Source organism: Populus trichocarpa, chromosome 10 (assembly GCF_000002775.5).
Source record: "Populus trichocarpa isolate Nisqually-1 chromosome 10, P.trichocarpa_v4.1, whole genome shotgun sequence".
Lineage (NCBI taxonomy): Eukaryota > Viridiplantae > Streptophyta > Magnoliopsida > Malpighiales > Salicaceae > Populus > Populus trichocarpa.
In genome coordinates this window covers 21,232,287-21,256,559 of record NC_037294.2, presented here as the reverse complement: position 1 = coordinate 21,256,559, position 24,273 = coordinate 21,232,287, and the positions used below count along the sequence as shown (strand labels likewise).

Genomic DNA, 24,273 nt, shown 5'->3' with positions numbered 1-24,273 from the left:
AGGATGAATTTAACCTTTTTTATTTGATTTTTAAAATTTATTTAACTGATAAGATAACAACGAGATAACTTTTAAACAATTTAATTTAAAATATAAATTAATTTAAAAGTTGGGTTGAAACTTTTCAAAATTAAACTATTATATCAAGTTTAATAATAATATTCGATATTTTTTATAGTTTAGATATTATTTTTTTACATCCTAAAAAAGCTGGGTACAACCCACAACAAAAGCGCAGGCAATAAACTCTTTACTCTTACATCTCCGAAACACACATCTCACCCAACTCATGGGTAAATGCATTTGTGAAATGCAAGAAAAAATAATGAATTTTTTTCAGGAATGAAATTCATTTTGTAAATTTTTAGTTTTGTATTAGTATGAAATCGCCTTAATTTTGGGTCTGTGAATTGACCTAATCCAAGAAACTGGACCGGTGCATTTTGAGGGGAATTTGGTCTAACAAAGTAATAAAGAGAAAATAGAAAAACTCAAAAGTAAGAAGATTCTTTTAGTACGGCTGAGTGCCCTCAGTGTTTCTAAAATTTTTGTTTTTTTTATTAAAAATAATTTTTTGCAGTACATTGAAAAGACATGAAACTATAAAGTGTCGAACCAGAGATGTTTCAAAGTTGTTTTGCTCTGCATCTTTTCCATGCCTTTGGACTTATGAAAAACATGGAAGAACTAATATTTCACCTCAATGTATCCAAACTTTGAATGCACAGAATCGTGATAATTTCTTTTTCATGTTGTAGAAACTGTGGGATCTGATAATTTGTTCAAGGCATGCTGCTTGGATGGTCACATGTGTGGCCAAATTGCTTAGAAAAAATGCGAAAATCCTGCATTGTCAATCTCTTGGGACGCTGGACATCTTTCACAGAATGGTGCTAATATCGTGTATTCATATCTGATACCATCTCTCAACCAACTCCTTTAGGTAGGCAACTACATTCTAAGATATGATTTTCAAAATACATCCAATATCTCAACAAAATTTTGCATTTTTCTTCGTTTTGTTCAAGTGATTACCTTTGTACTTCGTAGGGTATTTTTTAATTTTGGGATTCATTCTTACATTTTTATTTGAATGTGTTCGTTTAGGTTGCTAAAAACTGAGAAATTAAATTGGGTTCTCATCAGTTGCAACTTGGCTGGGATCATGCACGATGATCATTGCGGGGATTTTTTTCCTTTATCATTTGTTAGTTGCAAAATGATATACAGCTCTGTTTTCATTAAGAGCTGGGAGATTGTGAGCTGGGCTATTATTGTATATCATTTGGCTTTAGAAAGCTTGTGTGCTAGTTTGTATTCTTACTATTATTGAAAAAAAAATTAGCTTGTATTCTTATCTCTTTTCGGTCCAATTTCTGTTGTCATTAAGGTATATACCTCTAAAACACATCTCATGCAACTCATAGGTGAGAGCATTTATGAAATGCGAACAAAATTATGACATATCTTTCACCAATTCAATTCCCCAAATAAAGATGGTATCTACAAACAAAAAAATGACTCACCAATACATCCTTCGATGAAAATGAGAATATAATTGAAGCCAAGCTATATGTTGGCGAGTTTGAAGGTTCTCAAATGGCGGAATCCAAGTAGCAGCAGACACACCAAATGGAGGATAACCATACCAAAGCCCATGATTATTATCAAGAAGTAGATTTCATGGATTACATTTTATAGCCAAGTGCCATATGCATGGCCTTTGACTACTCACTCTTCACCTCAAATACTCGTCACCTCTCTCCCCCTCTCTTTCTTTGCCTACTTTGTTCTTGATTTCTTCTTCAGTTCCTCTCCCTCCGAACCCTTCACTCTCTCTTCTTTTTTTTTTCCCATTACTTTTTTCTTCTCTGCTACCATGGCCGTGGCAGAGCAAACCACATCCCCTGCTACTGCTAAATATACAAAGACAAGCAGTCGTTTACACTCCTCACAGCTCTCACATTTATCAACTAGTCCCTCTTTTCACTTTCGTCGCTCGTTTAGACCAATCCCTCGTGCCCAAAACTTCAAAATCACTTGCTCTGTCAAGTAATTAATATTCTCTCTCTCTCTCTCTCTCTCTCTGCTTTCTTGATGCACTCATAATTAGTTGATATTACCTTTTGCTTCGTTTTTTATTAGTCAAGTTCCAGCCCCAGTTGCAGTTCAGACCGAAGAAGCCAAGAACAAGTCTGAACGCTTCGGTGTTTTCTGCCAAACATACGATCTCGAAGCTGTAAATGCTTCTACCCTTTATAATATTTGTGCATATGCTTATGTTTAATGTAATTATGTCTGTTTATCTTGATCATGTTTAATCATATGGATTATAGAGATTGGTATGTTAAATAAGTTGTCTAGTTGGTGCAACTAGTTCTCATATAATCTCTTATTACAAGTTCATTAATGTTTCTGTGATTATAGACATCAACTTCCGAAGACAAGAAGATGGTTTCCTATGATTTGATTGTTTCTAGAAATGTATATTCAGACCCTTCGTGGTCACCTAGAATCTAGACACAAGGACCATTTTTCTTATGCAAAGCTGTCATTTTGCAGACTGAAGCTGAATTGCTACCTGAGAAGAGATGTGTAGCTCACCTCACAGGAGAGGTATATGTATTACCCCATCATTGCTTCCTTGTGCTGATTCTGCCGCATCAATTACTAACGGCCCTGCTCTTTTCAGGGTGTTGCTTTCCGAGATTTACCAGAGGACACAAAGCTTCCAGGGGAAACGTAATTAGACACATCGTTAATCGTTATTCAAAATGGTCCAAAAAACCTTAGCTGGTAGTAGAAGTCCATTTGATAACCTTCAGTTTACAAATCATTGCTATTGCTGGGTCTTGTAGCCATCTAGCTCAGATGGCCATTGCCATTTCTTTCCACCCTTTACCTTTGGTGAATATATTGTCACCGGAAGTTTCAAGTGCACAAGGTACACAAGTACTTTGCCTCTCTATTTCTGAATGTCATGCATGTCGAGAACAAGTGCTTCAAACTTCCGATAGCCACATTAAGACCATCCTGGATTTGTAAAGATACTTCGATTCCGTGTTCTTCCAAGCTGCTTGTCACATGCATTGTGTGCTTGTGCATGCTACTGCCTACTTTCTCACAACTTCCAAATCTTTCTAGTTGGAGACTGAGCAGATCACCGGAACCTTCAAGAAGAGATTACGTGTAGAAAATGAGCACCACGCATCCTGATATTTATCCGTGGTTATGTTGAAGAATTAAGGACTTCGAAGGTTAAATTTACAAATATCTAAATCCGTCATGCCAGGGTTTCTGGTCACATTACATTCGCCGACCAAAAAAGACAATTCCCAAATCGAAAAGGCCGATGTAACTTCAAGGAGAACTACAGCTAGTTATCATCGACATAGAGGTAGGAGAACAATCAACCTGTTCTGACAAATTCAGTAGGCCATCCTTTTGTTTTAGAATATATCACTTGACAGTAAATCAACTTAGGCAGCGGCTAATGCAGTGTAATTGAAGCTTAGAACAAACATAGAAACTTAAAAGTGTGGTAGGATTACTCCACGTGCGATGTCTGAACCCCCATAAAAACCTTGAAGGTTAGGCATGATGAGCGATTTGGTATGATCACAATGAAATGATGCAAGTTAAGCACACCGATCCTCATTTTTGGCAGTTTAACATAAATAACAATCATAAAGTAATGATTTATCTTGATGTCAGGCTGTCCTAATAGATCTATAAGGAATCAACTAACAATCAACCCTATTCCGGGCATCTCTAAGCCAACTTCATTGACCGTGGGTTTACTTGGCACAGATACAGGTCCCGATTTTATAACTCACAGAGAGAATTAGGACCCAAAAGAACATCAAGTACAGCCAACCTCGCGACACCACCGACTCTGTTTTGCCTGGGAATAAGCTATTCATCGGCACCAGACTGGCAGGACCACCTTGTTGTGGCAAACCAAAAGAAAGGATGATATTGACATTCCCGTTCTTGCCAAATGACCATTCCATCTCATTGCCACCTAAGCTCATGTTTTCTATTCTTATCATACCAGCAGTAACGTTAATTGAGCTGGAAGATGCTGGATGTAAGTGAAGAGCAGCGTCCTTGGAAGGGAACTCAGAAGCAAGGGCAGGAGGTGCAGGAATGTTCCCCAACCTGTGACTAGCCTGCTTGATAAATGGATATTTGAAATCTGCACCTAAACAAGACACATAAGAATGAGCACAGACAAACAGAAGCAAATGTAAAAACCAGTGAGCAAAAATGCGACCAGCTGAATTATTTCTATCTTGCAAAACTTACATCTCTTAATGACTACAGGAAAGTGAAGCACAAAGAGTACCGATGAAACAAATTGAAATATAAATTTACCAGAATCAAATTTCATGGCCTCTGGCTTTTGCTTTGATGAAGATGGATCAATAGTGCCATGTGTTTCTAATAGGTTTAGGCTTGCCGTGGACAGTTCTTCAGTTTGTCCCTTTACATCCTGTTATACAGTTACAAATTAATTGCTGCGTGCAGCTCAATCAGTGAATTAAAGCAATGAAGCATTTAATTATATTCTTACCTCTTGGGGTGGAAGTTGGTCAGAAACAGCAGTCTCACTTCCGAAGATATCAGAAGGATCAAAAGACATGTTCTCATCAACAGCATCAAAGAAATTGAGGTACTCATCCACCATGTCAAAACCTGAGGAATCTCCACCGGTCTCTGGCTCCACAGGCTTTGAAAGATCATTAGCTTCCAGGAAAAATCCTTCACTCGGTGGAAGATCACCAAGTGCATCCAAGTATGATTCATCAAACAAATAATTTGCATTGAGAGCATTCACAATATTGATAGGCTCCGCATTGTGTTCTTTTTTGTCTGCATCCATCTCATATTGTCCAGGTAAATCCAAGTTTTGGTCAGCTGGTGGAGCTGGACCATTTCTATTCTCCGCCCCTCTTATCACAGGCTTTATATCATTGTCACTGAAGTTACTGGGCTGTTCCACATGGTTGCTTGTTTCCCCATAATAGAAGTTTAGTGGACGAGCAGTATTTTCAGATGTAATTCCACTGTCAAAATTCTGGCGGAAAAAAGACAAAAATAATGAAAATTTTAATTGGTTGTGAGAACATTAATCATGAAATGCAAACAAACAGGAAGGCTGGGCAGAGGAGCATGGATCACAAGTAATGATGAAGAAACATACATTGACAACACTCCCCCAGAAAATTTATAAATAATCACCATGGCAAAGACACAAGACCAAAGCAGCAGATACACTACATAAGACATTTGACTAAGTTGACCAAATACGTTTCGATCCCTTTTACAATAAACCAATATTACCATATGCAAAAGTCAATAAATAGAAAGAGCGCAGCATACAATGACAGCTTAGTGATCCAAATTAACAGCCAAGGCACGTAAATGCTTAATAAGCAGCAAGTTCTTTAGTGGGAATAAGGCAATCCATCTAAGAACATGTAGACCCCAGAGAGTATATTACAAGCCTGGTGCAATAAACACAATCAAGAAATAAAAAATAACATACAGTGACATAGCTTAGTGGTCCAAAATAACAGCCTAACCATGGCAAGTCTTATTAGGAAGCTAGCCCTTTGGAGGAATAAGGCATAACATCTGAAGAACCTCAAAGCAAACACCTTGAAAATTATCAGATGGCAAAAGCAACTGCATTGAGTATGTACTTAATCACAAGCAAAATACAAGGAAAAACAGAAAGTGATCCCATTTTCTCAGGAAGTTGCAAAGAACTTCAAACCTCAACACAAAAACCTTGACAATTATCAGATGGCAAAAAAAATAAAAATGCAACATGTTAAAGTATTGGATACTAGGACTAATGAAGCAAGTTAAAGTTTTAATGCAGTCACATCAAGGACATAATTATCAAATAAATGTGCAAGTCAAGCGCTTCTAGATTAAGAACTTGTATCAAGAATCCTTATTACCCCAACATAATATGTATTATATAAATTTGAAATTTTGAACATATACTTCTTGGGAGTTTAAAAAAGGACAGCTTTGCATTGGCGATGCAAAGAACACGCAAGATCTAGTACTAACACTTAAACAATCAACTAAATGGCATTCTATTCTTATGAACTACTTTTGCTAACTTCTTTGCATGTAAATGTTTTCATGTGCGCACCTCAATTCATCATGTAGATCTAATAGATTTTATTAAAATTACATTTTTATACTCAACCATTTAATTTACAATTAAACGATTCAAAATAATTTACCACTAGTAACCATACAAGTACAAACCTGGTCAAGCTCATTCAGTTCCAGGTATGAGCCATCACCAACTGGTGCTTCTCCAGCTGGCACCATCTCTTCACTTGGCAAGAGAGGCACCTCATCATTCTCCCATTCCTCCTCAATAAACGGTGCCCCATACTGCTCCCCATTCTTTGGCCCTGTCCCGCTCTTTTGGAAAATCCTACAAAGCACAAATGCATCCTTCCCCACCCAAAATACAAAAACACAAGACAATCAACACAAAAAAAAAATCCCAACAAATTACATATTAAAAAAAAAGAACTTGAATCTTTTTTGAGATATCGATCTCACTTGAGCAATTCCCGCTTTCTCCAGCTCCTCATCAGCAAGCCGATACTCATGCATTACCCAATTCGAGCGCTCACCACGTGGGGCTCGACCCTGATGATACACAAGGGTCTTCTTCATCCCCACAACTCGTGAGTTCCAATTAATAGGCCTGTCTTTCCCAGTCGTTTTCCAGTACCCTTTCTCAGTGGCCCGGTTCGTCTTGGCCCCATTTCCATACTTCTTATCCAGCATACTAAAGAAATACCATTCTAAATCCCTGCTTTTCAATTTTGACTTAACTACAAAACCCACAAACCAAAATCCCCATTAAAGTAAAGACTGAATAATCGCCAAATTCACTACTTTTAACTAAATTAAATCACTTTACCATGTATAGCTCACAGTCAAGCAAGTTATATTTCAATTCACAATCAAAACCTAATCAAGTTAAATCACTACCTTATCTATGATTAAACAAAAAAAAAATCGATTACTTAAAAGTTAAGTCACGAATCAAACAATTATATTCTATTAAATAAAGAGCTAGACACGTGGATCTAAAGAGAGAGAAAGTTGTGAAATTTAAGACCTGGAAGATCCCACGGCTCAGATTTATAAACATCGGTGACGGAGATGGCGTCCAAACGGAACGGTTTGTTAGTGACCTTCCGTTTAAGATAGTAACGGACAAGCTCCTCATCCGTCGGGTGGAATCGAAACCCGGGAGCAAGTGAAGTCGCCGAGTCACTACTGCCCATCAAATTCGAAATCGAAACGATAGTTCGTATTAGGGTTAAAGTAAAGTTTACAGAGTTTTAAGTAGAGGATTTTGAAGAAATGATTGAGATTTGTAGGGTTAGGGTTAATTTGTTTCAATCGGAGTCCGATTGTTGACGAGGAGAGATTGAAGAAGAAGCCATTATTTTGGGGTCGAGAAGTGAGTCTTTCATTTTATTTTATTTACCTTTTTAAGCGAGCTGATTTTTCGAGGAAAATTCGGTAAGGCAAAGCTAAAGCGACATGGAGAGGACAATCCAAAGTATCACCTGATGAGAATGTGGCGGTGTCTGACAGGCTAGAAAGTGGGGTCTAAGTAAAGGTATTGTTTACGTGGCGTGGAAATAAATTGACGCGTGGAGAAATTGAGACTGCACACGCGAATGGGGTTCGTGAGGGACACTGACGCAATCGCAACCGTAAGGGGAAGAACAGAGGACTGAAAAGGTCAAAGTGAAATGACGGTTTGTCCTTATGGTTGGTGTGAGTTTATTAATAATTCGTGTTTCTGTATTCTTCTATTTATTTATCTACTTATTCTTTGACTCGACTTAAATTCATGTTGAGTTAAAACATAAAACTTTTTTTTTTATTTCGCAATTGCCTTCCTTGGACTAATTTGCAAATAAGATGCAAAAATTACGTTCCAATCTAGTAAAAAGAGTTGTTTTAAGAGATCAATTAACTTGAAAATTTTTGATTCGAAAACTTATTTACACTAAGTTCTATATTAAATTGGAAAAAAAATATTAACTCATAAAATTTAAAATTCAATTACCCTGATTAAATTTTTAATAATAAAAAATGATTAGATTAACATCAAAGAATTTTATTAAAAAAAAGGAAGTCCATGAAAAGCTACCATTAAATAACATTTTTTTTCTCTATCTAATTCATGTGAAATTTGTAGCTACATGAAACAACACAGATGAGAGGGAACAATATAATTTAGCAGGGAAAATGAGGAACAAAAGGAGAATCAATTGTAGAGACATTGAGAGCCCGTAAAATACAGGGAACTTAAAACCCCATTTCAAAAGCATGTATTCTTAATTGGAAAACAAAATCCGACTTAAGAAGGTTAAAATATTAATGTTTCCATTACAGGAGGATAAGGAGCCCGTTGACAGGTGGGAGAATAGGTAACGTCAATTCAAACATAACTGTCAATTAATGATTTCCTCATCTCATCAACAATGGCACTAGGTCGAGCTTCCCTCAACTTGAAGACGCTTTCAATTACAGATAGTTCGGTAGCTGTAGTGTCGGACCCACAGAAGGCTGTCCAGTCGTTTACTGTTATTCCAGCACCGATCACTTCGCTACCACGGTTTACAGTACCTGCAACTAAGGGGACCTGAAGAAGGGTGGAGAGCTCATCCAAGTCTTCAATGGATGTATGAGGATGGACCTGTCCAAACACAAGATTTTAGTGCAAGTTCTGTGATTGAATAACTTAAAACGTTTGTTCAATCCTTCAAGAAGAAGCGAGTCTCTCTTACCAAACCACCTCTGTTGGAGAAGGCACAGTAGCTCCCCACAAGAATGTTGCCAGCAATTGTCTGCCTAAACACTTCAACCCCGAGAACATCAGCAATTATCTCCTCAGTTTCCTGGTGAAATTTGAACATGGCAGAAAATGCGGGCACTCAAAAAAATAATAAAAAGTGATGCTTGTAATTAGAGGTTGTTTTTGTGATTTGCGAACCATTCTGATATTCATTTCTTACATCTCAATCAACCATCCTTGTAAAGTTATCATAGAGCATGATGACCCCACCACCAACTATTTAACATGTTCAGATAAAGAGAGTACTACAACAACAGTCAAAAAATGTTCTTCAAGAGGCTTTGAATATTCTTAACTTCCAACAAAATCTTTCTTTAAAGCATATTAAAGAAAAGTTCCACAACGTGTAGGAATAAGAGGCCATGTTATACCTCTGAGTCACTTTCTGAGCCTAACAGTCTATCTGCTACTGACTAGTTAATACACGAATCCATTCAGACAGGTTTTAAGCTTAACTTCAGGTCTCCTGCTAAGTAAGAGCCCATTCCTAACTTAAGCACATGCCAAGAAACTAAATGAACACTAAAATCTATTATCATTTTCAGAACTCTCCATTAGTCCCCAATGATGATAACAAGAGTCTAGTTTAAGGTCATGAAACAAATCCTTCAGGGATATAGAACTTTACCCTGTCCAGATCAGTGTGTGCAAGGGCAACATGATCATTGCATGCTATGCAATTACCCAAAGCAGATAGTTTCTCGTCAATCCTCTGAACAACGACTTGATCAGGTAGGCTGTTTCTCAAATGCTGGAGCTCTTCAATTAAAAACATAAACAATTAGAGCATAAGATCTCCAACAGATAACCGAGTCCAAAGTCAGAAATCAAGCAGGTGATTAAAAGAACAAACATTATTAAACATGATTGAAAGCACGTTTTCTTGTTTTCATGAGATGCTTACAGGTCCAACTGTTAAAAATGCACAATTGGAAATTTCAAATGGTAAGATGCCAAAGAGAGTTGCATTGCAGTGTGTGTGTGTGTTGTGTGTGTGTGGTATGATCATCCAATGCTATAATTGCACGAGTGATATTAAAAAGCTAATTCATTAAACATGGTATTATAATCCAATGCTATAATCTAGCTGAAACAGCTAAACTATAAAAGCAGCTATAATATTTTCTTCCTGCTTCCAGTATCTCATCAAACTCACCTTGATCAGTGGTGGTGTGAGGCACAAGAAGCCCATTTTTGTTTCCTGCCAAAAGAGTACACTCGCATTCACTAAAGTAGGAAGAAGCAATGGATACCTGATTCTAGGACAAGGAAAAAGTTCAGAATTCTCACCAGCACATAGCCGTCCAATTATCCTAGTGCCAGCAATTGAGGTCTTAACGACAGGAATGACGTCAGCTAACTCTGCCTCAAAAGTGCTGCAAGAGACCCATGCGGTTAGAGAATCCATGTAAATCAATAATACCAGACACGACTCTTGTAAACAGATCAGATAACTTGTTAGCTCAACATTCAGAACACCTGTAGAAGCTTTCTGATCCACCGATTGCAACTAAGCAGTACGCATTGGTCAACTTGGAAAACACACCAACTTCACAGTTATTCTCAAACTGAAGTCCTGCACAAATTCACCCATTAAGCTTCAGATAAATAGAACACTCACCATCTAAATTAAACTTGAAATTAACAAAAGAGAAGAAAAGAAACTCGCACGATTCAGTAATCGTACAACTGAAACAAACAACCGGCAAGGAAATTAGGAAACTTACTGCTCGCCATGAAGATTACAAAGTCGGACACAGAGATAAACAAGAGCTGATGTAAGAAAAACACAAACATCAGTTTCTTTCGAAAGAAACACTGAGGAGCACAACAAATTTCATGACCTCTAAATACCAATATGAATAACTTTCTAGTAACTTTAATTTTCCCAAACCATCTTAGAAACCAAACAGGGCCCATGAACCCTAATGGTTACAAAATTAAACTCCCATAACAACACACGTTTTTCTTTTAATTTAAATCAAAATCACCACAAAAATAAACCTAGAGTCATTTCACTGCCAATACAAAGCAGAGCCGCTAACTAGAGAGCAAATTGAAGCGAAATGAAAAAAAGATAAAAAAAATTGCTCCTGTTTGCCTTCATTTTCTTGATAGCCAAACAGATCGAAGGAAAGAAAATAAAATTATAATGATAAATGGTTGAATATATATATATAAGAAATTAAAGAAATTTATGCTTACTGTTTGATGTTTTTGCAGTGGCGGAAACAGTGGCGTCTGCGAGGGAGAGAAAATGAAGGGTTGTGTGGTTTTAGACCCGCGCAGATATTTTTCTTATGCCCTTTCTCTGTAATACGATGCCGTTTCAGTTGAAAAGTGAAGTGATGCGCTGTTTATTCGCGTCTTCAGAGTTTTGACCTTTTTCGCGTAATGACGACGTCGTTCTCGTAGACTTCGTTTGAGTTTTTTCCCGTTATTTTTGGTAAAATGATAGTTGAGTTCATTTTCCAGCTTGTTTTATTTTATTATTGAAATAAAACAAATGAATAAAATAAAGATAGTGAGAACAAAAATATATTTATTCAAAAAATAGAAATATAATATAAATATGTTTATAAAACAATTTTAAAATGAATTTTGTATTTTAAAAACAGAATTTCCATTGTCTTCATCTCTTACACTGGAGACATTTTGATATAATTGAGTCATATTACAAATAAATGTATCTCATTGTAAAGAATAATCGTTTTTTTTTTACATGTTTTTGAATGGGCTTTTAAGTATCAAGATTAAATTAAATTGTCTCTAATTAAATAGGAATAATTTATAATTTTTTAGGTAATTAAGAGGGCCAAAGGCCAGAAAAACAAAAGACCAACCCCTGCTGGTATGAAAACCAGGACCAGTGTTTCCCTCACTGCGTGTAAACAGCTGGGCATGTCTGTCTAAGCTGCACCCTTCAATCTCTAGGTAGAAGCTCCACCAACCAGCAGAAAAGACTGATAAGCGACTTACCATTGCATATTTGCATTGCTGAAAACACTGGAGAAGATCTAATAGCAATATATGCAAATCAATGGAGATTAAGGAGAGAGAAAAGAAGGCTCCATCTCAAATTAGATGAAGCAATCCTAATCCGACCCCTTTGCGTGGGAAATTGCAATACACTTACTGATTCTCTATTTTAGAAATTGATTTTAACTATAGCCTGTAGAAAAAAGAAATGAGCAACTAACGGCTGGCAGGCAGGCAACTGATCCTCCTGACAGGACTGAGTTCTTGAGGACAGCATAAATTTCAGAATTCTGATCAATTGACATGGGACAGGATATTCAACTACGAACAATGCAATTCATTTTATCCACTGCAGAAGTACAAAGAAACAAAATCCACCAGCTTACTTCTCTTACAACGAAAGACTAAACTGAAAGACAACAATAAAATCCTAATTTTACATATTGCAATTTATCCGACTAGAAGGGAAGAGGAGGCGGCCGCGGCAGTGTCTTTGATTCTTATTACATACAAACAGTGTGATTACACTGGCACCGGTCACAGACTAGTTTCCCTTGTTTGGGAAACTGATTCAGGATTGACTGGATTTCACTTGGCGTGGACACTCCTTTTCAAATCCTCATTTTCCTTGTTGAGAAAGTCAACTCGAGACTGGAGAATGTTAATCATGGCGTGAGCACTCATCATTTCAAGCTTCAATGTCTCTCTCTCAACAGAAATCTTGCGGATCTCACTCTGCAAATCATTGATAAACTTCCTGCAGCTAGGAGACATTGATGAATCAAGACTAGCAGCATCTAGTGCAGGTGGGGGAACACGAGGATTTTCTTTGGGTTCCAGAGGTTCCATCAGCGAAAATTCTAGCAACGCAGATATTGCCGTTGTTGTTGCTGAAGTTGTTGCCATCATCATTTCTGCTGATGTTGTTGCTGCTGTTGTTGTTGTGGATGAGCAAGGATCCTGACTTGTCCTTGTTGAGTTCTCCGAACCATTTGAACGGTTAGACCCAGTCTCGTTATTGTGCTTTCTTCTTTTATACTGGAGAAGAGGGAAGGGTGCTTCTGTATTTAGCACACACAGTGGAGGACAATCCTCCACACTTTCAGTCTTACACACAGGTAAGGCATTTTGAGAGTCCCCCGGAACTTCGGTAATACCAAGAGGACTTTTATTGATGGAATGACTATCCTGCAACAAACAAGTAACACTATTTATAGCAAAATGTTGCTGCTTGAAATACAAAATTAAATTTCAAGAAATTCCATGCTGACTACTATAGATGTGTACTTTTACATCATTACAGTAACAAGCATGTCTACAATAGGTGACTGAAATTCTGAATTGTCCATCCCTATTTTACAAGGCATCCCAACACACTTGAAGCTTAAACGATTAAATTTCTACAAGTAGAATCACTTTTCAGTTCATTTTTTGCGACCCAAAACCTCAACACCAAGGTAGGGCATGCAGCAAATTTTCAAGCTCGAATTGGTTCACCAGAACTTGATACAAAACCTGACACCTGGTTCTGGTCTCCAAATGACATATCAAGGAGGTCAACTAAAACAATAACCAGACAGGATACAAAGTAAAGCTTGATCAGTTTGCTTGAAAACTTTTCAAGGAAATGTCAAGAGACTTGAGTAGAGTTGCAAGATCATGATCCATGCATGCACAAACCCATTTCAGCAATCTGACAGCAAATGCCCTTTTGTTTACACCTGATCCCACTGAAGAACGCTACTCTTTATCCTTGTTTTCTCCATGTTAAGTTTAATTATGACAGCAAAATATGCATTTGTATTCTTACCACTTGATCAATCCATCTAATGGATGCACTATTATCTAGTCCATTAAATGTTTTACATTTGATAGTTTAGGTAACTGTAAGGAATAGTATGGGCTAGCTTTCAAGGAAAGAAAATGCTTTAATTGGCACTGTTCCTCATACTTTAGCAATTTGAAAATATTTTACTGTTTGGTGAAGCAGTTGCATTTGAAAGTGTTTTTCAAAGTGCATGTGGACAGAAAAGGCATCAAATTGATGCTTTTTAGGTGGCTTGTGTATGGTTTTGATATGAAGATGTCATAACCATTGAAAAGTACCCTATAAAAACCATCAAAAATTGATGTTTTTCAACCCAAACACACTTTGCAAAAAGCACCAGCACCACATCACCAAACAAAAATCATATATGCAATTTTTGTCATGCAACTCCACATTCATGGCTAATCTTGATATTGCAGCTAAATTAATACAAAAGCTACAGCATCAAAACCATGTTTTCATCAACACAACCCATTGCAAGATGAAACTCTGGTCAATAATATGAGTCGCTGATCTATGTAGCAGTCACATTGACCAAGTGAGTTTTTTTACAGCCTCCCCAAGGACCTGCTCTCTTATATAGTTGAAGTAATAAGCAATCATGATCATGCACATTCTTCATTCCATAAAAGTCAACTTCTTCAAGCAACCCTCAATGCTTGTTTCCAGTTAATCTTCCAAACAACATCTGTTTGATATGTACCTCCTAGTCATAAGCATCAATCTGCCAACCCTTCTTCCAATAGACAAACAATCATGAAAAACAGTTCTGATCTCAAATTCATTAGCAACTTTTAACTGCATTTCCAATGTCAAACTCCCACTCCCATTCTTGGAACTAAAAGAGAATCCATTACCTTTCCACTCTATAGGTGTCAGACTTAAACCACGTATTCTAATAAAGAAAGAGGTTCTGCAGTGCTTTCAGACCTTCAATTCAAACATTAGCAAGGTAGCAGTTTATTATAACCAATAGCTCTTTTTAATATCCAAAAGTAATACTCCAGTGTTAAGGAAACTAAGCAAGACTCCAACATCATACTACAAAAAAACTAAGCACCCCTAACAGTTATCAATACCCCAGCATCATACTACAACAGCGGTAAGCATCTCTAAAAGTTGTAATGCTTCAACATGGAAGAAATATCACAGACCTGCTCGGTACGGTGCATTTCACCACCAGTATCATAAGTAACCACCACCTCATCAGCAGCATCTTCTCCTGGAATGAGCGCTGCTCCACGATCATCCCACTCCTCCTCGATGAAAGGGGCATAGCGGTTCCCAGTTGGTGGTCCTATATTGTTCTTGTGGAACACTCTACAGAGGACATATGAGTCGATCTTCACAGAAAACAAAACAAACAAAATCAGAACAGCATAACAATGGAAAATCTTCCCCTTCCTCAACCACTCCACAATTACTTTTGGTTGAGCTCCTTTTATTGTCAAACCAAAATACCTATTTTCCTTTTCATTTCCTAAATTATCAAGGCAACCATATAGAAATCCACATTGCTAAGACCACGAACAACAATTCTATTACAGCCTGACCTGCATAGCTCCGGTTCTTTCCAATTCTTCATCAATAAGCCGGTACTCGTGCATAACCCAGTTGGTGCGCAGCCCACCTGGTGCACGCCCACTATGAAACACAAGAGTTTTCTTCATTGCAAGGAGTTGACACTCTCGCCGAATTTCCCGGTCCTTTCCAGTAGCTTTCCAGTATCCTTTGCCTGTCGCCCTATTCATTCTTGCTCCATTCCCATATTTCTTGTCCAGTGGACTGAAAAAGTACCATTCTTGGTCTCTGCTTTTCAACCTTGACTTATCTACAGACCAGCATAATTGCATAATTGAAACCCAGTAAGAACACCATGCGAATAGATTAATACCAAGCAAAGAACCCAATCTAACAAACGTAAAATAAAACAAGAACAAAACACTTACAGCCCAACAAAGAACTGTATCATCCAAAAAGAAAATCAATTAAAAAAAGCCCCAATTCACCAGCAATCCATTAGAGATAATAGCAGCCAGCCATGGTTATTACAGACTAAAAACAGCAACAGCCTAGTAAATATGTATTCCTATAAACACTACCTGTAGTACGAAATCTAAAAAATGGGACAAAAAAATAAAATAAAAATCAATTATAATGCCTTAAAACAGAAGGAACAGCAAAAAATCACAAAAATAAACAAGAAAACAATTAGACATGGAAAAGAAGAAGAAGAAGAAGTAATTACCTGCAAGGTCCCAAGGTTCGTTTTTGTAAATATCGACCTCAGAAATAGCATTGAAACGGAAAGGTTTATTGGAAACCTTCCGTTTCAAGTAATAGATAACGAGTTCTTCATCTGTTGGGTGGAATCGAAACCCAGGAGCTAACGCTGTCGTTTTAGTACTGACTGGTGTCGTTTTTGCCGGTGCTGAAGCTGGTGGTGCTGGGGTTGTCAGTGCTAGTCGTAATTGCTGTTCTTGCGAGGAAGTTTCAGGACCCATGATGGGCTATGGTTGTTTGGGAAAGGGGAAAGGGTGGAAAAGGAGGCTAGGGTTTTTTTGGGAGTGGAGATAAGGTTTCTTGATTGATGGGGAAGAAACTGGCTAGTTAAGGGTAGTGCCTTCGATTGCAAGCAATTTAGGTTCTTTTTGTGGGCAATAATTTCTGACCTTTGATTTTTTGAGGGGTTTAATGTTTACTGTTGAATATGTAGACAAGACATATGTAACATATGTTATGTTAGAACTTAGGAGGAGGAAAAAGAACTGTCTAGCAATTTGATGGCAATTGCAATGGAATACATTCTGGTTGGTTCAATTGGGGGATGTTTGTTTGTTGAGGGTCACGTATATGGCTTGGATCAGGGGCAACATGAGGGGTGGATAAATATATGGTAGGTAAATAAAGTGAATCTTGGTTTATGGCTAAATAAGGTTATTTGGCATCATATCGAGTTGTCAAGGCTGGTAAAAATTATTTAAAGTTGCAAAAATAATTGTAATTATATCGTTTTAAAATAAATAAGTTTATCTGACGAGTTGTTATAATAACATGAAAAATATTTAATTAGTAATAATATACGTAAGCAAATCAATTTTGAAATAAATAAGAATATTTGACAATATCCCACCCAAGTCCTATAAAATCTTCATGTATTTATATTATATAAACATAAAAATTAAAATTAATAGTTAATTTTTTTCATATAGTATCAAGCTATTATAACCAAACACGGTTATTTAGACCGTAAAAATAACAATAAACATATTAAATTTAAAATAATTAAGGTTATTTGATATCATACCGTTGTTATAAAAAGTCAATCGGCTATGAAAATATACTAATTATTATCATTATTCTCTTAGCATGAAAAATATTTTCATGGTTAATTATGACAGGTATATAACATGAAATTATGTACTATTAATTCATGGGAGATTAATAACTTCCTCGAGAATGTGGCTACCAACAAGATTTTCACGTTCCCAGACAAAACCTAAATTCATCAGCCAAGACTAAAAATATACACAGCATGATTAAATTTTCATGGGCTGAATCTTGCCACCAAGAGGTGATGTTAGTATCTCGGGGCTTCGGAGGTGATGGGAGTATTGCCATTGTTTCCGATTTCACCATACTGTTATGGAATTTCATTTATCATTACCAAAAACAAATGAACTCCAACAACCCTAATGATTTAATAACTTGTAAAATCCTCTATCTTAAAACAGTAAAAATAGCCATCACCAGCTCGGCAAGTATCTTGGAAACCTGCCCATGAATACATAGCTGGAAACCTCTGGAGTGTGGTGTAAGAAAGAGGAAGGAGAGGGCAAAACTTAAGATTAAAAAAAACACAGGATGAAACGACTAAACAGCCAAGAAATTACCCCTTTTTTATTACTACTTGAAAAGTAAAAATAGACAGAAAAATATTTAATTGGACAGAGCATCCTATTCTGACACAACAAATGCCCTAACAAGGGTAAAAATTACGTCTTGATTAGATACTTGCCCACTAAGGCAAGTAATGGCTCGTGGGACCTAACTAAGTTTTTGTACACAGTATTATCAAGGATCAACCCAGAGGATGACTTAGCTAACCCTTGCTTGCACAGGCTCCTCCATCATCAACCAACGACGTGGAGTTGAAGGTTTGACCAGATGGGTTCATGGTCATGCCCGGTGGTCTACTGTGCCTCAGCTTTTGAGGCAGCAAAATCGGCTGGGCTCAACTAATAAAGCGCTTTTTCAAGACTGATGTGGCCTCACGGGCAGGGCGTTCTGTCCAAGATTTTAATATAGAAGAAGTACTTTGGTTTGATTTTTAGCGCTATGTCTTCTGGTCTGGCTCGAGCTCCGATGATTGAAGAGGGTAACTTTTGCCTGCTAGACAGTTGACACTGTAACTTGAAACTGTGCATGCCGAGATATTTACGTGGGTGTGGTGAATTTTGGCCGTTTCTTGGTCAAAGTACCAAACAAACCGTTGTCCTTTTGAATTTGAATGAGGACTAGGGCTAAAGCAAATCTGGCCCATCACCAACTCTTGAGCCATTTCAAGAACATGGGCTTTATTGTGTGTTCCTCGCTTCATAGCTATTAAGCAATGCCGAATGCTATCATGGGTTTTATTTTTATTTTTATTTTTTTTCCTATTTCAGACACTGAATTCTAGAGAATGGAATAAGGTTTTGAAATACATTAATTAATGGCTAATAAATATAGAAGCAGCAGAAAACCACTGATTAGCGTGTGGCGTTGTGTGTGATCTGATTGGTGGAAGGGTCGGTGGCTTTTTTTTTTGCCATGGAAAAGAACTCCAACACAAAATTAGAGTGATTGAAATTGAAATCGAAATCATAAACTCAAGTCAAGTGTTCTTGCATTAACCTCTTGTGTTTGTCTTTTTTATAGAACGACAGTTGGTTATTACCAATAAGAAATATAACATTTATATTTATGTTTTTTCCACCAATAGCTATTTGCTATTCTCATTTTATTAATTATTTTGTTACGTGAAAAAGAGGTTGGCTAAGTGAAGAAGAAAGGTTCAACCTGTAGTGATTATAATTTAATATGAAAATTATAGATATTAACCTTATACAACTGATAAAAAATTTTGTTGGATATTTACTTTACCTAACAAGGAATAAATAGTGCATTAATATTATCAAAACCGACCCGAAACATGATTCAAATCACTTTGTTTAAAATAAATCGTTTGAAAATTATATGATTATATTTTTTATTCTTAAAAATCTTTTGGATAGAATATAAATCAAATAAAACTATTTTAGTATAATAAATCAATAAGTAAGAATTTCTTCATGACAAGTTTTGTGCTTATTGGTGAGGACAAGATATTTTTCTTTTGTTCTTATCCGGATATTCTCACACCCTTCTAAAGGGTGAGACTAGTCTTGTTCAGAGTTCGTGACTGCTCCTTCCAATAAGTGCGATTTCTAGGATCGAACTTGTGTTCTCATCCTTGTAGGGATATAGCAGTTTTAATTACTAGACCACCACTTCATTGTTGGTTCAAAATTAGAAAGAAAACTGGAACTAATTTAATTCCAAAATAAAATACAATTGATTTTGCAATAATGAACCGGTGTGTTAATTAAAAAAAATTAATTGGATTATCTTAATTACTAATTAATATATCTGTATGTAGAAATGGTCTCAAGCTAAACCTTGTGCATGGTAAAAAAAAAAACCTTGGACGTACTACGTCGACATAAGTAGTCAGAATCGACTACTGCAAAATATAGATAGGAGAATTTTTCTTTTTCTTTTTACTTAATCTTCATTTATTAAATTAATGAAAAAGAGGAGTTAAAAGCAATGAACAGAGTTAATTACAAGGATACAGATTAATTAGTGGCCAAAATCCTTAATACATAATATTTGTAAGTCCAAGAGGCCTGCAATGGCGCGTGCAGCTATCAAAATCAAAGTAAGTTCAAATTCAAACAAAGAAGACATTTGTCTCGAAGATTAAACTCTTAATCTTACTTTATAATAAATCATCATCAACCAAAAGAAATCACTACCTGCCAACCCCACCTTTCATGTCTCCTTCTACCTCAGGAAATTTCCCATTTCGTTTTATGCTTTCTTGCTCTTCAAATCTCTAACCTCTTCGTACAGTTCTTTCTTGTTTTCATTTAGAAACTACCTGTATCTGGTTTAGGTTGCAAAGAATTAAAGAAAAAATGGCGGGCTCTTTTTCTAAAGGATGGAATAACAGTTATGATTATTCATTTAAGATTCTGTTGATTGGGGATTCTGGAGTTGGCAAGAGTAGTCTTCTCTTAAGTTTCATCTCCAACTCTGTTCGAGACCTTTCTCCTACTATCGGTACTGTCATTTAATGTTCTCCTTTCTTTCTTTTTTAGCGGCAAATTTGCAGATAGGTATTGGCTGCAACTTCTAGCTATCTTTTAATTGCATGTAAGGAGATTTGACAATAGATTTTCAGTGGCGAATTTGGTGAGATTGTTTTGTTCATGTAAATTTTGTGACTGGAATTTATTGTGAGAGCCACACTTGTGCTTCTATCTAGAATCTGATCAGGAATTCAGGGTGTATACAAGTGGATTAAATCACTAGCCTTGCTCGTGTCTTTATTCTTCAATAATTTTGTCTAGCTCTGAAATGTATAGTGTTTTAAAGGGGAAGGCTTCAAAAATGTGCAGGTGTGGATTTTAAAATCAAGGTGCTCACTCTTGGTGGGAAAAGATTGAAGTTAACAATCTGGGACACAGGTAATTAGAGGAAAATGGCTCTCATGCTCTGAATTCTGCGCTCCAAACCTCCATCCCCGATTGAACTTGGGGAAACATTTGCTTTCATGGGATCCGAACGGCCACTTAATATGAAGAGATCAAGCAAACCCTTTTCCCCTTTAGATAGATTTCTGGATAGCATAAATCCAGTGCATGATGTTGTCCTAATCAACTGTCCCAATCCACGCTCCTTTCATACCCAAAGAAAAATCTTCAACAAGTCTGTTTTTCATCCACACTCCTTTCATACCTGAAGAAAAATTTGACATGGTTCCGATAAGATCAAAGCTGCCAAGTGCCAACTATTTATTTGAATTAAACTCTATTCCCTTTATAAAGTGTCAGATTGGATTCGGCAGGTGTTTCTTTCCTGCAGAGGTATAGAATAAGCGGTGTGTGAATAATGAGTTCTGTTGTATTGCAGCTGGGCAGGAGAGGTTTGGAACATTAACAAGCTCTTACTATAGGGGGGCACATGGAATAATCCTTGGTATGGCAATTGTCTAAGCATTCACTACATATTTTATATAGTTAAAGTTATCCTATTTTGTTAAGCCTTGAGTTGAACTCCCCTCGTTTACCTGAGTTTTGATCATTATTGGTTAAGTGAAACAACCTAAATTAGTTAAGATCAGTTTGCTTTTTCCCTTGCGATATACATATGTATAAAATCCTGATTAGTTTGTGCTTTGATTTCGTTTTAGTTTATGATGTGACGCGACGGGAAACCTTCGAAAATTTGTCAGATATATGGGCAGAGGAAGTGGAGCTCTACACTAATCAGAAGTGTATCAAAATACTTGTTGGAAATAAAGTTGATAGGGTAAGCTGAAATACTTCCTATCTTTTCCTACTTCGACACATGCATACATGCGCATTAAATATTAAGAGCCCGTCGATTATATTCCTCCATGTCATGTTAGAGACCTTCTGTCTTCAAGTTTTGTGCTTTTAATGGGCACATTGTCTTAATGATGCAATGCTTTCAGGATAGTGAAAGAGTTGTAAGTAGAGAAGAAGGGATGGCTCTTGCACAGGAGCATAAATGTTCATTTCTAGAATGTAGTGCTAAAACCAGGGAAAATGTTCTGCAATGTTTCAAAGAACTCACATTAAAGGTACATTGCTATCGAAGAAAATGCCCTTTTATCTTTTTTCTTTACTGTGCTCTGAACAATATGTTCTTAAAGTTAATGGTAGCAAATCTAATGAAAGAATTGAGAGCTAAAAGTAGTTCTCATTGTTTAATATCTAGTGCAAATTCTGAACATTTCTACTGCTTTACAGATATCGGAGGTTCCTAGTTTATTGGAAAATGGTTCAGTAGTAGTGAGACAACAGATTCTGAAAGAGAAACAAGTATACCAGGCACCTCGTGGTGGCGGTTGCTGCTCCTAATTAAACTGCCTGTAATATTACGACGCAAAATCTGTGCCAAGGGCAATTGGGTGGCCAGATCTCCTTCACTCTCTGTCAACGATTTCATGCTCTTCTTAGAGATCTATTCTTATGGTCATCTTTACTGCTTCCGCTGTAACCTATAAAATTTTGGGAAGTTGAGTGCTGTAACATCTTTTGCTTGTGAATGCTGTTTCCAAACCGGTGGTGCATCACGCAGAGAAAAGTAGATGCTTACACACAGTTGAGGGCAGAAAATAAGAACGTTGTTAAAATTGGCAGCACTTGTATAGTATATTTTCAGGGAAAGTGGTTTTCATTGATTCTTTTAAAAGTACTGAAGTTTTCTCAGTGGAGGGAACATCACAATCATTTGAGTGTCAAGCACTTTGAGCAGGATAATAACACCCAGCAGAATGTCCTGTCGGCCATACCAAACTATGAGCAATTCAGCTTTCGCAATAGCTGAAAGAAAAAGAGCTTGAAATAATTTAAATCTTTAGCAGTCCAGAATATTTGGAAGCTGAGTATTTTGGTGAATGATTGGTTGACCAGCCCTCTTAACATCCCACAGCTGTTTGCACCTCAAATGGTCCACATCAACAATCAAGTAGTTAAAGGACAAGTTACACATGAGAAAACTTGAAGGATAAGAATTTTAAAATGATTGCTGATTTGAAATTTTAAAATCTCAGAATTCTGCTGGATCTTTCCAACTGGGACTCTCAAAGGAAAAAACTTGCCAGACTGCTAGCTAGTCGGATAGAACAGCAGGTAAAGGTATTCTCTCTCTCTCTAAAGTGTGTCAGGTATGCAAAGTGTCTAATGATTTTGTCTATTATGCACGTGATTTTTCAAATTATTTTCATTTTAAAAACATCATATCATTATTTTTTATATATTTTTTGTGATAATTTTAATGTATTATGTTAAAATAAAAAAAATCTAAAAAATATTATTTTAGTACATTTTCAATTGAAAAACACTTTTAAAAATATTATATAAATATTGAATTAAATTACATCTGCTCCTAGACATAAAATATACATATAAATAGATTATTATTATTATTTGGGGAGTAATAGTCATATTTTGCAAACTAACAGTTGAGGAAAAGTTTTGGGATATAACACAATTGACAGAAATTAAACAGCTAGCACATAGTTTGGCAGATTAAGGCAAAAGGAATCAACGCTATCCTGATGTTTTGTGCACTGGGAGGAGGCTGCCCGGCTTCCTAGTGCACGTGGAGACTGCTCCATTTACTTATTTTACGGGTGTCACGTTGTGGCTGAATATGTTTTTGGTATTACAGTGAATGTTATTTTTTAAGAATATTTTTTATTTATAAATATATTAAAAAAAACTTATTTCTTATAATAGCACATCAAAACTATTTAAAAATATTATTATGGTTGCATTATGTACCAAGATAAAATAAAAAAATAGGGACAAAACCATGAAATAAATATGTGTTTGAAATGGTTTTTGAATAATTTTTTTGTATTTTTAAAATAAAAAATATAAAAAGACATGTCTTTTTTATTTCATTGTTTTTATCTCTTTCATTTCCAAAAGAATAATCAATGTAACTTAATTTAATTTTTCACATATAAGACATTAGTATTTGCTTCGATGACTACAAGAGGAAGCAATATTGTGCTGAAAAAATCATGGCCTGCAGTGCATGGTTTTACTCCAAAGTTTGTCTCCACTAATGCATATAAATACGTTGACATTTGCCCCATCCGAATTATTTCTCTTCCTATAACGAACCTCCAGTGGAAAAAAAAAAAAAAAAAAGTCTTAAGCAATCAAATTCTAGGTAGGTGGTGGCTTAGTGGTAAGAGCTTGGGACCAAGAGGTTTGCTTCCTCTGTGATCTCAGGTTCGAACCCTGTGGTTGCTCATATGATGGCCACTGGAGACTTACATGGTCGTTAACTTCAGGGCCCGTCGGATTAGTCGAGGTGCGCGCAAGCTGGCTCGAACACCTACATTAAACTAAAAAAAAAAATTCTGGGTCAACTTTTTTTGGTGGCTATTTTCGTACTCTTTGTCAAGGTAGCCAAAAGTGAGGAAAATTTTCAAGAATGGTATGTTTCAATTGACACAACTTTCAACATTCAGCATCCACAGAATAATAACTGGAACTTATCTTTTTTTTAATTAACATGATAAGATAGTTGTTTTAGGTATATATAATTTAGAATTAAAACAGTCTGGAATAAGATGGGTTTGATAATAAATCAGATGTAAAATAATTGGGTTGAGTAATCAACTAAATATAATATAAATTAGGTTTGATAATATATCATGCTCAATATATTTGGGTTCAGTTGACGGTTGAAC

General features: G+C 36.4%; 5 protein-coding genes across 8 annotated transcripts; 2 read left to right on the top strand and 3 right to left on the bottom strand.

Annotated features, from left to right (window-relative positions):
* Positions 1 to 615: 615 nt before the first annotated feature.
* LOC7468452 (malate dehydrogenase [NADP], chloroplastic) lies at positions 616 to 3,494 on the top strand. Of its 3 annotated transcripts, XM_024610502.2 has the most exons (5): positions 617 to 943; positions 1,108 to 2,052; positions 2,146 to 2,239; positions 2,563 to 2,616; positions 2,693 to 3,494. In XM_024610502.2, exons 2-5 carry the CDS (start codon positions 1,880 to 1,882, stop codon positions 2,744 to 2,746), a joined length of 375 nt encoding a protein of 124 aa, XP_024466270.1. In that variant the 5' UTR covers positions 617 to 943; positions 1,108 to 1,879; the 3' UTR covers positions 2,747 to 3,494. The 3 variants fall into 3 exon arrangements, with proteins under 3 accessions (XP_052312026.1, XP_024466270.1, XP_024466269.1); XM_052456066.1 differs by having other exon boundaries at positions 616 to 943; positions 2,563 to 3,494; XM_024610501.2 differs by lacking the exon at positions 617 to 943 and having other exon boundaries at positions 1,077 to 2,052; positions 2,563 to 3,494.
* Positions 3,495 to 3,629: 135 nt separating this feature from the next.
* Positions 3,630 to 7,585, bottom strand: LOC7468451 (NAC domain-containing protein 78). 2 transcript variants are annotated; one of them, XM_006378727.3, is made up of 6 exons: positions 7,166 to 7,585; positions 6,598 to 6,875; positions 6,292 to 6,486; positions 4,577 to 5,080; positions 4,378 to 4,495; positions 3,630 to 4,198 (listed from the first exon to the last, which is right to left on the bottom strand). In XM_006378727.3, the coding sequence occupies exons 1-6, from the start codon at positions 7,332 to 7,334 to the stop codon at positions 3,798 to 3,800; spliced, it is 1,665 nt and encodes a 554-aa protein (XP_006378789.1). In that variant the 5' UTR covers positions 7,335 to 7,585; the 3' UTR covers positions 3,630 to 3,797. The 2 variants fall into 2 exon arrangements, with proteins under 2 accessions (XP_006378789.1, XP_002315338.2); XM_002315302.4 differs by having other exon boundaries at positions 3,630 to 4,204; positions 7,166 to 7,582.
* A 729-nt stretch (positions 7,586 to 8,314) lies between these two features.
* LOC7468450 (eukaryotic translation initiation factor 6-2) lies at positions 8,315 to 11,259 on the bottom strand. Its single transcript, XM_024609412.2, has 8 exons — positions 11,129 to 11,259; positions 10,651 to 10,696; positions 10,403 to 10,499; positions 10,214 to 10,299; positions 10,080 to 10,124; positions 9,552 to 9,682; positions 8,856 to 8,966; positions 8,315 to 8,764 (listed from the first exon to the last, which is right to left on the bottom strand). Exons 2-8 carry the CDS (start codon positions 10,658 to 10,660, stop codon positions 8,507 to 8,509), a joined length of 738 nt encoding a protein of 245 aa, XP_024465180.1. The 5' UTR covers positions 10,661 to 10,696; positions 11,129 to 11,259; the 3' UTR covers positions 8,315 to 8,506.
* Positions 11,260 to 12,218: 959 nt separating this feature from the next.
* Positions 12,219 to 16,525, bottom strand: LOC7463465 (NAC domain containing protein 50). Its single transcript, XM_002315300.4, has 4 exons — positions 15,979 to 16,525; positions 15,284 to 15,561; positions 14,885 to 15,073; positions 12,219 to 13,090 (listed from the first exon to the last, which is right to left on the bottom strand). The coding sequence occupies exons 1-4, from the start codon at positions 16,232 to 16,234 to the stop codon at positions 12,491 to 12,493; spliced, it is 1,323 nt and encodes a 440-aa protein (XP_002315336.1). The 5' UTR covers positions 16,235 to 16,525; the 3' UTR covers positions 12,219 to 12,490.
* Positions 16,526 to 19,727: 3,202 nt separating this feature from the next.
* On the top strand, positions 19,728 to 22,256 carry LOC7463464 (ras-related protein RABC2a). The gene is made up of 6 exons (XM_002316365.4): positions 19,728 to 20,096; positions 20,435 to 20,503; positions 20,949 to 21,014; positions 21,229 to 21,347; positions 21,514 to 21,642; positions 21,812 to 22,256. Exons 1-6 carry the CDS (start codon positions 19,952 to 19,954, stop codon positions 21,920 to 21,922), a joined length of 639 nt encoding a protein of 212 aa, XP_002316401.1. The 5' UTR covers positions 19,728 to 19,951; the 3' UTR covers positions 21,923 to 22,256.
* The last annotated feature ends 2,017 nt before the right edge of the window (positions 22,257 to 24,273 follow it).

Bases quoted from the DNA above. Each gene is read 5' to 3' on its own strand.
- LOC7468452 (XM_052456066.1), top strand. From the start codon at position 1,880: ATGGCCGTGGCAGAGCAAACCACATCCCCTGCTACTGCTAAATATACA. The intron at 2,053-2,145 runs GTAATTAATATT...GTTTTTTATTAG, and splicing joins AAAATCACTTGCTCTGTCAA to TCAAGTTCCAGCCCCAGTTG. The intron at 2,240-2,562 runs GTAAATGCTTCT...GTCATTTTGCAG, and splicing joins AAACATACGATCTCGAAGCT to ACTGAAGCTGAATTGCTACC.
- LOC7468451 (XM_002315302.4), bottom strand. From the start codon at position 7,334: ATGGGCAGTAGTGACTCGGCGACTTCACTTGCTCCCGGGTTTCGATTC. The intron at 6,876-7,165 runs GTCTTAAATTTC...TGGGTTTTGTAG, and splicing joins TGAGCCGTGGGATCTTCCAG to TTAAGTCAAAATTGAAAAGC. The intron at 4,205-4,377 runs GTAAATTTATAT...TGTCTTGTTTAG, and splicing joins GGCCATGAAATTTGATTCTG to GTGCAGATTTCAAATATCCA.
- LOC7468450 (XM_024609412.2), bottom strand. The intron at 10,125-10,213 runs GTGAGAATTCTG...CTCTTTTGGCAG, and splicing joins AATTGGACGGCTATGTGCTG to GAAACAAAAATGGGCTTCTT. The intron at 8,967-9,551 runs GTAAAGTTCTAT...AAATTTCACCAG, and splicing joins CACACACTGATCTGGACAGG to GAAACTGAGGAGATAATTGC.
- LOC7463465 (XM_002315300.4), bottom strand. From the start codon at position 16,234: ATGGGTCCTGAAACTTCCTCGCAAGAACAGCAATTACGACTAGCACTG. The intron at 15,562-15,978 runs GTAATTACTTCT...GCTGGTCTGTAG, and splicing joins CGAACCTTGGGACCTTGCAG to ATAAGTCAAGGTTGAAAAGC. The intron at 15,074-15,283 runs GTCAGGCTGTAA...TTTTCTGTGAAG, and splicing joins AAAGAACCGGAGCTATGCAG to ATCGACTCATATGTCCTCTG.
- LOC7463464 (XM_002316365.4), top strand. From the start codon at position 19,952: ATGGCGGGCTCTTTTTCTAAAGGATGGAATAACAGTTATGATTATTCA. The intron at 21,015-21,228 runs GTATGGCAATTG...ATTTCGTTTTAG, and splicing joins GGCACATGGAATAATCCTTG to TTTATGATGTGACGCGACGG. The intron at 21,643-21,811 runs GTACATTGCTAT...ACTGCTTTACAG, and splicing joins TCAAAGAACTCACATTAAAG to ATATCGGAGGTTCCTAGTTT.